Genomic DNA, 14653 nt, shown 5'->3' with positions numbered 1-14653 from the left:
TCCAAGACTGGAATATGCATCAGTGGTATGGTCCCTACACAGAGTGAAGAATATAAGCAAGATCGAGACAATACAAAGGGCAGCAACCAAAATGGTCCCCAACCTGGAAGATAAATCATAAAAGGAAAGACTAAAAGGACTGGGTCTGCCAACTTTGAAAGATTGAAGAGAATGAGGTGATATGATTACAGTACTCAGTGCTCTGACAGAAGAGATCTTAATAAAAGATGGTGGGAGGGCTTTAAGAGGCCATGGGAACAAATTAAGAAAGACCACAAGTCTAAAGGATACAAAGAAATAGTTTTCCATATAGATGCAAAAAAACTTGGAATAGATTAAAAGGCAATATACTCCAAGCTCAAACAATTGTATGTGTAGTTCAGCCTGAATGGTCCACAGCAGGACTGGGCTATTCCCTTAGGGACAATACAGCCACTGTGCCCCACCATGGTGACTTAATCCAGCTTGGTAAGGCTGTATGAATTGTGAGAAGTGCTTGTGAAGTGTTTGGTATGTTGGAATGGCTGTGGTTGTAAATGAAGTCTGAAATCAGTGAAATCAGTTTGACCTCTGATGTCTGCTATTGTGGAGAAGGGTTGGAAACCCATGAAAATGCTTTGCTTTTACTGGGGATCAAACCTGGACCTTCCACATTCCAAGGCAGGAACTTTACCCAATGCTCCATGCATTGGAAATCAAGGATATAGATTAAGATGGAATCTGTACATGAATTTGCGGCTAGGTATAACAAATACCAGTAGGAGAGTAGGGTAATGGGACCCAGCAAGTATTGCTCCTTTCCTATATACTACAATAAGGTAAGTATACACACACAGCCTATATGGTATTGTGGACTTTGTTTCTAAAAATGTTAATGGAGTGCCTCTTTTCAACTGACCAAACTCTTGCCTTGAAAAAGTGTGTAACTGCCTAGCCCCATCCCTTGAATGAATGAAACTCATTAGTAAGTGTTTGACCTTTCATTCATGTGGAGGCAAGATGATAGGGAAACAATGGGTGGTAGATAGGTGTGGAATGGGTGGGCATGGGTGTGTGCCTTGGCTGGCTACCTCCCTTATTATAAGTGGGGAGTTTTTGCAAAAATAAAATTCAAAAAGTATGTCACCTTGATGATAAGTTACACAGATATGTTTTCAAACCTCATCAATCCAGAAAAGACATTCTGTACCCAAGTACAAATACCTGCCTGCCATCTACAACAACAACATTAAGTCTTATACAAGAGTAATGAAATGAACCCCTTCACCACAATGATGCTCTCTAGAAAAATTCAATTCTGGCTAACACTAAATCATTTCATTCATCTTCATCAGAGGGACATCGTTATAGTGAAGGGGCCTTGATATTTTGGTAACAATTAACTCTCCTAAGATGAAGACAATCATTTGACATCATCATCAACAACAACAACTACAATAATGATAAATCTAGATGGCACTACATTGTAACAAAGAGTAAACCCCAAATTGCAAGATTCTGAGAATAGGCTAATTTATGTAATATAAAAAAAAGGCCCTGCTTCAAAAAGTCCTCTGCAAGTAGGTACTGTCCCTGACATATCTGAGAGAGTTTGACATTGTCCCTTTCCACTTAAGGAGGGAGGCCAAGTCCAAGCATACACTCACCCTACACCATTCTTCATCCATCCAAACACCAATTCATTGTCCCTCCCATCTTAGTTCTATGTCCCCTGCCAAACTGTTCAGGTCAGAGGCAGTACAGCAAGACAGCACCTCCACAACAGGGCCAAGTAACAAAAATTGATTTACCTCCACCACTTCATTACAGTCAGAATAACTTACCAAACTGTTACAGATACCCTGTGTACCATTCCACAAGCTGAGCAGGCAAGGACAAGGCAGCTAAACACCTCAGGAATAAGTCTAGCTTGAAAACCTTTCCCAAACAATATGGATTCCAAATTGTTCACTGCCTGTAAAAAGAAATGTACAAATGCAAATCCATTCATCATGCTTTTCACATTCTGGTGATGCTACATGACTTGCTTATTTCTGTTAACAAAATTTTCAATGTGTAAAAGAAGAAGGAAAAAACAGAAAAAACAATGCCATAATAATGAAATATTCATATCAGAATGTAAAATTTTTCTCAACAAATCATTACTACAGTTTGCAAAATACGAATGGGCATGCTACATCTTCCATCTCTCCACACTTTTTATAAATCATAAACTAGCAAAACTGACATGTAACAGTAGTTATATTAGAAAGAAATCTAGGATTAGTATCTATGCTGACAAAGTAACCTCATAACACCATTAAAAAAAATATATATATAACTTTTTAACAAATTACCATTTACTCACTGTGAGCAGAAATATGAAGAGCCAAGACCCAATGTAACCAGCAAGCAAAGTCATAAGTCTTGTAGATGAAAGCAGGGTCTTGTTCATCTGCAGCCCGGAGAACATGAGGACAGCACAGCCCAAGGCAATGCACAGGGATACATTGGTCGTAACTCCTGTACAGTATACATATCAGAGGTAACAAACAATAATTTTTTGTTGTTATATTGGACACAGAAACCTTCCAACATCTCACTTGCTTCTAATAAAGCCAAGTAAAGAGATATGAAAATCTTATATGCAGAAAAAAGTGGTATCAAATAAAACTGCAGTGAGAGGTGAAATTTGTGCTCCACACAACCACCAGTGCAAAATTATGTGAATGTGTAACAAATATAAGAATTTGTATCACAAAACCCGAGGTATCATTTTTTTTATCCAATATCCAAGAGTAGCTGATTCTGAGCAAACTGGTTAAAAATTAGAAAAAGTATTTCTGATTTACACGATTAACAAGATGAATGCATGTACATGTAGAGGTTGTAATCCCCCTTTAAGGGAGGTATAGTCAAAGTAGCAAGCATCTGTCCTAGCCTCTTGATGGGGGGGGGGGGTTGTGACACTAAACCAAATCACAGCTAAAGCACACACACACCAAAAAATTTGCACACACTACCCTTTTCACCTCAGCAATTCTAGCTTATCTATATACCAACAGGCTGCTTCTCCTTTATATGGGAGGCAACCAGCCAAGGTATGCACCCACCCATACCTATCCCATTCCCATTTGTCATATATTTCCCTTTTGCCTTAGCTCCTTGTGTGTGGATGAAGAGTCATCTGTCTTCTGTCCATTGCCCGGGTCAGAAGCAATGCAGCAAGACACAGTACATCTACAGTAGGGCCAGCCACCTCACTTACATTGCAACTCTCCCTCCCTCATCCCCTCATGCAAAAATAAGAGATGAGGAGATATCCCTTCAAGGCATGTCAATTCATATTCCAGTCATAACCATTCTACACTCATATTTATCTCTTGCTTGCTCCCTCCCATCCTCAGCAAACAACATACCCTTTTACTCCCTCCATCCCATCCATCCATCTCATCTTGGTCTTCCCCTCCATCTCATCCACCTGCCTTTCACACTATTTTGTTAGCCTTTCTTCATTCTTCCCATGTGCTAATCCATCCCAGTATTCTTTCATCTATCCAGTCTCCCAGTTCCCTTTCCACCCCTGCTCTCCTCCTTACCTTTCTCACTCTATCCATCTTCATAACACCTACCAGCACATTAAAAAAATTCCTTTCCTGCTCCCTTTAATTGCAAGTCTCTGCCCCATACAGTGTCATACATATGATCGATCACCCCTTCATAGTTTTCTCTAGACTTAATCCTTGACAACTGTCTTACTTAGATCCCTCACCCTGAACAACTGAAAAGGTTCTGCTTCTGAATCTGTGATCTCCTGAAACTATTATCCCATAAAAGACAAACTCCATGGAATTTCTACCATGCCTCCATACAAAGCAAAATTGACTATGGAAGCCAAGCTTACTCCTCAACCTCATCCAGTCATCTGAATTACAGATCTCGTACATTTACTCAGCCTATGTCTCAGTACAGGTGCCTTTTGAAGCACCCCAATCATATGCTTATATGCAGAAAACAGATCTCCCTCTTTTGACATTTGTTGCTTTTTGACCTTCCCCACTTCCCTAATTCATAACAGCCCCTTTGACCCTTGAACCCCACAAGAATTTGATAGACACCCACACTATACCTACCCATTCAGCATGAGAATGGACTTGTTCACAATGAAAATAGCTGATATCCTTCCAATCATGACAACTACCCAAGTCCCTTGGTTGCTACTTCCAATACACCCCTGTGCAGAGAATGATACACAAATACTGTTTTTATAGTTCCAGAAATCAAGTACAAAGTTATATGTAAAATTATGCTATTTCAGGGAACCATGAGTCAAGTGCTGTTTTGTAGATTTCTGCAGAGGGTGATGTACAAGTGCCACTTTCATTAAACCCCACACAGAGAATGATGCATATACCCTATTTTCATTGTCATCAAATTAAATTCAGAGTTATAGGTAAGATGATGATTACTCACAGATATTGATACATGTGCATTTTTTTCAGAAAGTAAAATGGCTATTTCAGCATTTGAAAGCTGTTTGTGCTCTCAAAATCTAGCTCTTTTAGTGGTTAATAAACTCGTACTTTTGTATTTCCCATTTACATAAGAAAAAAAATGCAATTATACATTTTCTATGAAGACATATATCCTAGAATAGTTATAAGATTCCTTTCCACTTTAAAACTATTTTCTCTTAACTATGTAAAGTTTTCAGTTTTTATGCATTAAATATAATTTCTGTGGAAAAATTTGAAAGAAAACATTAACAATGTTGCAATAAAGAAAATAGCCATATTCACAAGAACCAGGAGGCACCTGAGGCATATCATCAACCCCATGCTGCTGCTGCTGCACTGGCTCACATGTGCAGCCTAATGGCAAATGTGTACCAGTCCTCTGCAGGCCTCTGTGGAAATACCGGGCAAGATAGCTAAGGACTCCCCCCCAAATAAATAAATAAATAAATATATATATATATATATATATATATATATATCCGATAATTCGCTGTTACTAGCGAATTTCTCTCATATTATATATATATATATATGTATATATATATACACACACACACATATATATATATATATATATATATATATATGTGTGTGTGTGTGTGTGTATACACACAAGTACACACAGAAATGGGAAGTGGACTTTAATACTAAGAAGTGTAGCATAATGGAGTTTGGAAAAAGCAAAAACAGAATATCAGGAAAATATACAATTGGAACCAAAGAAGTAAAGAAAGTAGGATCCGAAAAAGATTTGGGAGTAATTATCACGAACGACCTGTCCTATGATATACAGATTAACAAAATTGTCGGGGAGACTTACAATTTGCTAAGATCAATAAAAGTGGCGTTTACATACTTGGACGAAGACATGATGAAAAAAATATTGGTTACATTGATAAGGCCTAGATTAGAGTATGCAGCGACATTGTGGTCCCCCAGTACCAAAAAGAATATAAAGAAAATAGAAAGAATCCAAAGAGCAGCTACAAAAATGGCACCTGCACTTGCAAACCTATCATACGAAGAGAGATTGGCTAAACTGGAGTTACCGACACTGGAGCAAAGAAGAGAGAGAGGTGACCTATTGACCATCTACAGAATCATGAAAGGCACAGAGGTACTCGATAGTGAGAACTTACTTAACTGGGACAAAAGAAACACAAGAGGACATGGAAAGAAAATAAAAAAACATAGCTATAGAAGAGAACTGAAGAAAAACAGTTTTCCTCATAGAGTTTTGGACACTTGGAACAAACTGGACAATGAAATAGTATGCGCAAAAACCATTCATGAGTTTAAAAACAAACTAGACACTGCAAGATACAAAGGCGGGACAACACGAGCATAGCTCCCCTTCCCGCAAAATACAACTAGGTAAATACAACTAGGTAAATACAAAGACTTTTTCCCCCTTACAAGGGAGGTAGCCAAAAAACAAAAGCACAAAATCCACTCCCACCCATTTCATCCCCACATACTCCACTCCCATTCACCCCCTTCCCTCCCACTTATCTTGGCTCCTCATGGATGATGGGTCATTCCTGCATCTCACCCACTACCCTGTATCAGAAGCAGTGTCACAAGACACAGCACATCCACAGCAAGGCCACTTCATTTAATTGGTAAGCCCTCCTCTCCATCCCCTCATGCAGAAAAAGAGAAGACAATGAGAAATCCCTTCGGGTTGCATCAAAATTTTTTCACACATACTCCCTCACCCCCTCATCCCCCACCCACTCCCTTTCATGCACCACAGCATCATCCATATGCAATCATTCTCCATTCATCCCTATCTTCTGTCTTCTCCCATCCTTCCTCAACAGACATTCCCCTTTTTCCAAATGCCCCTTATACCCCATCCATTCATCTCATCCTTGGTTGCCCCCTCATATTCACTCCTTCCACCTCTCTTTTACTAATCTTTCTTCACTCATTCTTTCTGTGTCCAAACCATCCCAATACTCTTTCATCAATTCTTCTTAGCATTTTCAATATTTCTAATTAATCAATTGATCAGGTGAGCTTAAACAAGATCTCCATATTCTTCCATTCATTTTTAAGGTTTCACCTTTAATAAGACATCTTCAGGATTTAACAGAAATGATATGACAATGAATAATTACAAATAAGATAATTACAAAATATGAAATAATACATGAGAAAGTGTTCGAGATCAAGGTTGGTACTTACATTTAAAAATGGAAATGGGCAATTTGACAAGATGCACACTATTTATATGTGCCTTTACTAAGATTTGGTTAGAATACCTGAGGATGGGGTGGGATGGTTGCAATGTCCTCAGACCCCCTTTGCATCTTACCAACCCCCACCCTCAGGTAATCTGACTGAATCTTAATAAGGGGATATAGTGTGCATCTTGTTGAATCCCCCATTTCCATTTTTAAATGTAAGTACCAACCTTGATCTCTAACACTCTTTCATGTATTATTTCATATATAGTTTTTTAATATTTCATTATTTGTAATTATTCCCATCAAAAGCAAAAACATTGTCATATCATTTCACTTAAATCCTGAAGGTGTCATATATATATATATATATATATATATATACACATATATACATATACACACACATATATACATATACACACACAAACACACATATATTCACACACACACACACACTTTCAACGAACGGACGGCTTGACGAACGCTCTGAAGAAAAGTGCAGATTGTGGATACCAACGCAAAGAGAAGTGCCTTTTTGTATTTGCAGGGGGGGGGGAAATTGCTCGTGAGGCAGTAGGTAAGTAGGAAAAGAGGAGAAGGGGAGGGATTGCTGGGGAAATGGAAGGAAATGAGGATGTGGAGGACTTGGCCCAGGCAGACGGGCGTAAGGTCAACATGAAACGACCACCGGATGACGAAATGGCAAATAAAAATGTAAAGATTAGAAGTATAGAGAGGAGAAATACAGTAGAAAGTGACGAGAATATGTTCCAGGGATTTAAAGAGGGTGGGGGGGACACAACCCCCCCCCGACTGATAAGACTAGAGGAGAGAGTTGATAAGGTGATCGAGGACTTGGAACGTAAGTTAGGTAATGTAGACTCCATTTTCCAGAGAATTGAAAGATTGGAACAACTAGAGAAGGCTAACAGAAACTTAACTGAAGAAGTAGAGGACCTAAAAAGACAGTTAGGAAATGTAAAGGAGGAGAATGAGAAATTGAAGAAGAATAGTAATGAAAACAGTGAGAAAATAGCTACAGAAGCTAAAAATTGGAGAATAACTCAAGAAGGGAATAAGGTTTCATTCACTGACATAGTCAAACAGCAATTGAAAGAACATAATGAAGACTCAGTTATTAAAGTGATGAGACAGAAGGAGAATATAGTAAGAGAATTAGCTGACAAAAAGAAATGTATAATTATATTAGGAATGGAAGAGAAACATAACCCAGATAGAACCGCAAGAATCAAGGAGGAAAATGAAAGGGTAAGCAGTTTATTAAAATTAGTCCAGGAAGATGAACCAGAAATTATAAAGGAAATTGAGGAAAAATTCAGACTCGGAAAATATAGTACAGATAAGACCAGACCAATTAAGATTAAATTCAGGTCACAAACAACGGCAGAGAAAATTCTATCCAAGACAGGGAAACTAGCAACAAATGATCAATATAAAAAGGTATGGATAAAAAGAGAAATGAATAAGGAGGAAAGAGAGGCAGAAAAGCAGAAAAGAATTGAAGCTAAGGCAAAAAACGAGGAAAGAACGGAGTCAGAGAAAGAGAGATTCTATTGGAGAGTAGTGAACATGAAAATAAAGCAGTTCAACATACTAAAGAAAAACATAAGGGAAACAGAGAACACAATGGAAGTGGCAGAAAACTAAGAGTGTCTTACACAAATATAGATGGATTGATAACAGGATTGAATGAACTGAATGATTATTTGAAAGAAAAAGAACCGGACATAATGGGAATTGTAGAAACAAAATTAAAAGGCCCACTACCACCCAACAGTGTAGGACATGATACATACAATTATTGGATTAGAAACAGAGAGAAAAAACAAGGGGGTGGAGTTATGTTCCTGACAAAGAAGGATATAAACGTGAAAGGTGTCATATATGGAAAGAATACAGTAGAGATGATTATGATAGAAGTGGAAGACCGAGATAAGAAGAGCAGAAAATTTGTGATCAATTATGTGCCTCCGAAAACAGCCTCATGGGAGGAGAGTGAACATAAAAGTATGTTAGAGGACACAAAGATAGCATTAACTAAAATAATGGAAGACGGAGGAAGAATAGTTATGATGGGCGACTTTAATTGCAAAGAAATCTGCTGGGAAGAAATGACAGTAAAGAGTGGTGATGACTCATGGGGAAATGCTCTACTTGAGATGATTACTGACCATTCAATGACACAATGGATACAAGAGAACACTAGGTATAGAAATGAAGAAGAACCATCGAGGCTAGACTTAATAATTACATCTGAACCTAGAATAGTGGACAAGATTGAATATAAAACACCAATAGGTAAAAGTGACCACATATTGATTGAACTGGAACTTAATGAAGAAAAATATATGAAAAGAAATGAACAATATAGAAAAGGAAGAATGATGTATGAAAAAACAAACTTTGATAAAATAAGAGAATTCTTCCAACAAGAAAACTGGGAAGAAATATACAAAGAAGAAACATCAGTGGAAGAGAAATGGAATATTTTGACAAAAATTTACAAAGAAGGAGTGGAAAAGTATGTCCCAAGACAAAAACAAAAGAATATGTAAAATGCTGGTACAACAAAAGTTGTAGGGAGTTAAAAGACAAAAGAGACAAAGCCTGGACCGGATGGAAAAAAGACAGAAGACCTGAAAAATGGAAAATATATACTGGTTATAGAAATGAATATGTACAAAAGTGCAGAGAGGAAAAAAGAAAATATGAAAAAGATGTTATAGAAAAGTGTAAAGATCAACCAAAACTATTCTACAGATTTGTAAACAATAAACTGAAAAACAAACAAGACTTGGAGAAATTAAGACAAGGAGGAGTTGAATACACTGAGGAAATGGAAATGGCAGAAATTATGAACAAACATTTTAAATCAGTGTTTACAAGGGAAAATATACAACCTGAAGAGATTGAGTGGAAGGAAAAAGTCCCCCCTATGGAAGAAATAGAAGTAACGAAGAATGAAATATTGACACACTTGGGTAATTTTGATGTCAGAAAATCGCATGGGCCAGATGAAATAGCAAACTGGATTCTGAAAGAATGTAGGAATGAACTGGCAGACAAAATACATAGCATAATAAGCAGTTCCTTAAAAGAAGGAAAAGTTCCAGAAGATTGGAAAAAAGCAAATATAGTACCTATATATAAAGGAGGAAATAAAGAAGAACCTACCAACTATAGACCAGTCTCTCTAACAAGTACAATAGCAAAAATATGTGAAAGAATTATCAAAAGTAGATGGGTAAAATACTTGGAAAAAAACAACGTACTAAATCCAAGGCAATTTGGATTCAGACAAGGACGATCATGCGTCACCAATTTAATATGTTTCTATTCAAGACTAATAGATATAATACAAGAAAGAGATGGATGGGCTGATTGTGCATTTCTAGACCTAAAAAAAGCTTTTGACAAAGTACCACATAAGAAGTTGCTTAAGAAATTAGAATATGAAGGAGGAATACAAGGTAAATTGCTAAATTGGATGGAAGACTTTTTGCAAGAAAGAAAAATGAGAGTAGTGATAAGAGATCAGCACTCAAAATGGAATGAAGTAATAAGCGGTGTCCCGCAGGGAACAGTTCTGGCCCCAATAATGTTTGCTATATATATTAATGATATGGATGAAGGAATTGAAAGCTATATGAGCTTCTTTGCAGATGATGCAAAATTACTGAAAAGAGTGAAAACTGAAGAGGATTGTGAATCACTACAGAGAGATCTAAATAAAGTACAAGAATGGAGTAGGAAGTGGGAGATGGAGTTCAATACAAAAAAGTGTAGTATAATGGAATTTGGAAAAAGCAAAAACAGAATAACAGGATCATATAATTTGGGAGAAGAAGGAATAAAAAGAGTAGAAAATGAGAGGGACCTGGGAGTCATTGTTATGAATAATATGTCACCTGAGAAACATATAAATAAGATTTTTGGAGAAACTTATAATTTAATAAGAACAATCAAAGTGGCATTTACATACCTGGATGAAGAAATGGTGAGGAAAATCCTAATCACCCTGATAAGACCAAGATTGGAATATGCAGCAACGATATGGTCACCAAGTACAAAAAAATGTATAAAAAAACTTGAAAGAATACAAAGAGCAATTACTAAACTGGCACCAACACTCTCAAAACTATCATATGAAGAGAGACTACAAAAACTTAAACTACAGACACTAGAGCAAAGAAGAGAGAGAGGAGATTTGATAGCTATTTACAGAATCATGAAAGGCATAGAAATTACTGATAGAGAGAATCTGATAAAATGGGATGACAGAAATACAAGAGGACACGGAAAGAAAATAAAAAAAGACAACTATAGAAGAGATTTGAAAAAGAACAGCTTTCCTCACAGAGCAATAGACAGTTGGAACAAGTTAGATGAGAAAGTGGTGTGTGCAAAAACAATACATGAATTTAAAAATAGTTTAGATAAAATGAGATATGAAGACGGGACCTCACGAGCATAGCTCCCCTTCCCGTAAAATACAACTAGGTAAATACAACTAGGTAAATACACACAATGTATATGTATATATATATATATATACATTACATATATACATTATATATATATATATATATATATATATATATATATATATATATATATATATATATATATATATATATATATATATATATATATAAACAGTAGGTGAAAATTTGGTAATTATAAAGTTTCCAAAATGAATGATCCTGAAACATTAGTGGTAAATCTGTAATATAACAATAATGACAATAATAACTCTCAAGCATCTTATCTCTGTCACCTCTACAAAACTTTCCTCCCTAGGACTCATCATTCAGACCTTATTCCCATACATAATAATTGGTATAATTGGTACCCTTGTAGGAAATATCAATTTCTTTCCACTTTTGCTAGTCAACTCCAATTCCTCTGATGCACTTAATTACTGAATAATACAATATTAACTTAAGTTCAAATATAAAACCAGTTTGCTCTTGAGCTTTGGACTGTTGTATAATAAATGAGAATTATGCTAACAAGTGGCTGAAAGCATTCTTTGTGCTACTGTCAAGTCAGTAAAATAATATACTACCAAATAAATTTCCTTGTCAATCTTTGTAAATAATGTACTGTAGAAGTAAACAATCTTCATGATAAGATATACAACTATCCAATAGTAATGACTTTACATGACTACTGCATTAGCATGACAATTTTCCAAGTGAGCTTAAACAAGTTTGTCCTTCATTACAGTACAGTATCTAAAATTACTGAACTTCTGATTCAAAAACACACATTCTTTGGTGTCCTATAAAAATGACAAACTGTGCACAGCATACAATGACCCATGTTGTATATTGCACATATGAAAGCATTGCAAAACAGATGGCCTTTGTGTACTTTATGGTATGCACTACTCACGGTGTTCCGAATTTTTTATTTTGCCTCCTGAAACTGTTCCACAATCAAGATAAGAATGTGTTACATTGCATTAAATGAAGAAAAACTACACTGTAAAAACTATAGGCAAGGTATATTCATAATCAAATAAAGTTCACTTCAAAAGAATGTATGCAAACCACAACTGGCCTTTTCCCTCTTGCAAGGGGAGTGACCAGGTCAAAGCATGCCTCATCTCTCAGTGGAAGAAACATACTGAGGGGCATTCCTAATCCCTTCACTTCACCTCCTTAAATCACCTTTTATGACAAACACGGGAATAGTCATGACATTTTTCCCACCCTCCCCATGCCACAGTAGTACGAAAAGAGAGGTGGTGCAAGTGGTAAAGCGAGACTTGTAATATTCCAACGTAGGATCAAATTTATGGCAAATTTACTCAAAATCTGAGATGCCTAGTGAGGTAGTGACAGTATAAATTTTATGAAACCAACACTGGGTACATGCTTATTGCAGTCCTGTATGATGCCCATTTTCAAAACCTCCTACCACCACCCCTCCACCTCCATCTGGAGGTACAGCCCAAAGGTGACACCTGGTTTTCAAACCAGCCCTAAGATCTATATCAACCTACTGTATTTCTTTCACTTTTTCACATGTGGGTAGTGGAAAACTGATGACTGTCCCCCTCCTCCTACTTCTAGTTACAGAAGCAATACTATGGCTGTGATATCAGAAATCCACTGTTTACAGCAATCCAACTTTTCAATATTTTTCCAACATCTGATCTTTAATCTAGAAATCTGAGGAGACATTTCCCAACTTCAGGTACTTTTGTGAAAAAGCATCCAAAGTCAGGAAATGTCTCTAAATGAAACACAATATCTTTTAACAAGTGCAAACCCAATTAAATCCTGACAAATTTTTACATACAAAAAAAGTCACGATGTCTATGGCTTGGTTGTGTTTATGTGTGATGCTGTAGGATACAAGGGCTGTAGATTGGGCATAAAATTCACAATTAGATATAAGCTACAGCATTACATGGAAGCAAAATACATGGAGTTCATTTGATGTAGATCTATGGCCTATGCAGGCAGGGGGTGCAGTGGTGCTGGATCTCTGGAGGGCCTGACAACAGCCTTCCATCCCTATCACAATTCCATACAGTGTTGCATTCACTAATTACCATAAAATGTTTAATTATCAAGCAATTAATGAAAAACAGATCAATCATGTATTTGATCAATTTAAGAAGTTAAAACTATTTAGTGCTTACCAGGGGGTACTGCATCTGTGCTCCAGCAAGCTCTGGCAGCAATGCACCCTATGGCATATGACCTATAGCATCACTCCAAAATACAATTACCACAAGTAGCTCATTTAATTCACACTTGGAAATCTCAGAATTTTGGAGTGAAAGTGTAGTAAATATTCCCCTCCCTCAAAACAAATTAAATTAAATAATAAACTTGACATGTGGTCTCACCAGACAGTTGGGGGGGACTTTGGAAGCCTCACTCTGTTGATGCACCAACAGCATGACCAACTGATTGACATCTCTCCCAAATAGATTAACAAATAAATCAAATAAAAGAATAGACTAGACAAATGATTGTGGTATCAATAAAAATCGATCCATTGTCCTAGGTCTCTCTTGCAGGAAACACAAACCTCATAGGAAGCTATGGCCTCTGGACAAGCCCACAAGTCCCAGGGGAAAGATATATTGCTGTCATTGTATAGTTTGATAAAAAAAAAAAAAAAAAAAATCACAATTTCAATGATTGTAATGAAATGCAATGTAAACACTTCATTACAAAAAATATAACAATAATAATGAATAAAAAATATCTATCTATATACCAAGGAGGTAGCTACGTCATAGGCATGCATCCACTCCCACCCATTCACCACCCCTGTTTCCCTCATGGATGAAGGGTCATCCCTGCCTCTTGTCCCACTGCCCCCCTGGGCCAGATCCCATCTTGCTCAGTGCCCCTTTTACCTCATCCATCCATCTCATCACCAGTCATCCCCTCAAGTTCACTCCCTCCACTTCCGCCTTCCACACCTCTTTAACTAATCTTTCTTCACTTATTCTTTACATGTGTCCAAACCATCCCAATACATTTTCATCAACCCTATCTGCCATCTCCTTTTCCATCTCTCCTCCTCACCTCATTTCTCACTCTATCCAAACCTGTAACTCCTACTATACTTCTAAGACATTTTACAACTAGGTAAATAACAATAATAATACACACACATTGATCACCACAGTGTAAAGACATCTCAACTATAAATATAACAGGAAGCCTAGTTCCTATTAAATGGGAAGGGGAATATTTGTGGATGCCTGTGATGATTTAATATAGTAGAAATAGTGAGTATTGAAGAAAATGAAAATGAATCGAAATGCACCAGGAAATGGTAGTGGAGTTAAATCAAACATAAATATTGGAAAAGCAGAGACCCCTACAGGCGCAATACTGAAGCATAGGGAAAACATTGAAACACCATTGGGTGTTTCAATGTTTGATAAAGAATAATTTTTTTCTGGATTTA

General features: G+C 36.8%; 1 protein-coding gene across 2 annotated transcripts in view; it reads right to left on the bottom strand.

Moving 5' to 3' along the window:
• LOC143025417 (protein KRTCAP2 homolog) overlaps positions 1–14653 on the bottom strand; it is a 33422-nt gene that overhangs the window by 13710 nt on the left and 5059 nt on the right. Inside the window, exons 2-4 of one of the 2 annotated variants that reach the window (XM_076185074.1) lie at positions 12107–12139; positions 2348–2502; positions 1824–1954 (exon numbers count right to left, since the gene is read on the bottom strand). In XM_076185074.1, the coding sequence (XP_076041189.1) occupies positions 1824–1954; positions 2348–2502; positions 12107–12139 (319 nt within the window). The remainder of the gene's footprint in view (positions 1–1823; positions 1955–2347; positions 2503–12106; positions 12140–14653) is intronic. The other variant, XM_076185075.1, reaches the window with a different exon arrangement.

The sequence above is a fragment of the Oratosquilla oratoria genome, chromosome 5 (assembly GCF_046742065.1).
Source record: "Oratosquilla oratoria isolate Oo_2021 chromosome 5, ASM4674206v1, whole genome shotgun sequence".
NCBI classification, from domain to species: domain Eukaryota; kingdom Metazoa; phylum Arthropoda; class Malacostraca; order Stomatopoda; family Squillidae; genus Oratosquilla; species Oratosquilla oratoria.
Note: the sequence above shows the minus strand (reverse complement) of the source record. Positions and strands in the feature narration are given on the sequence as shown.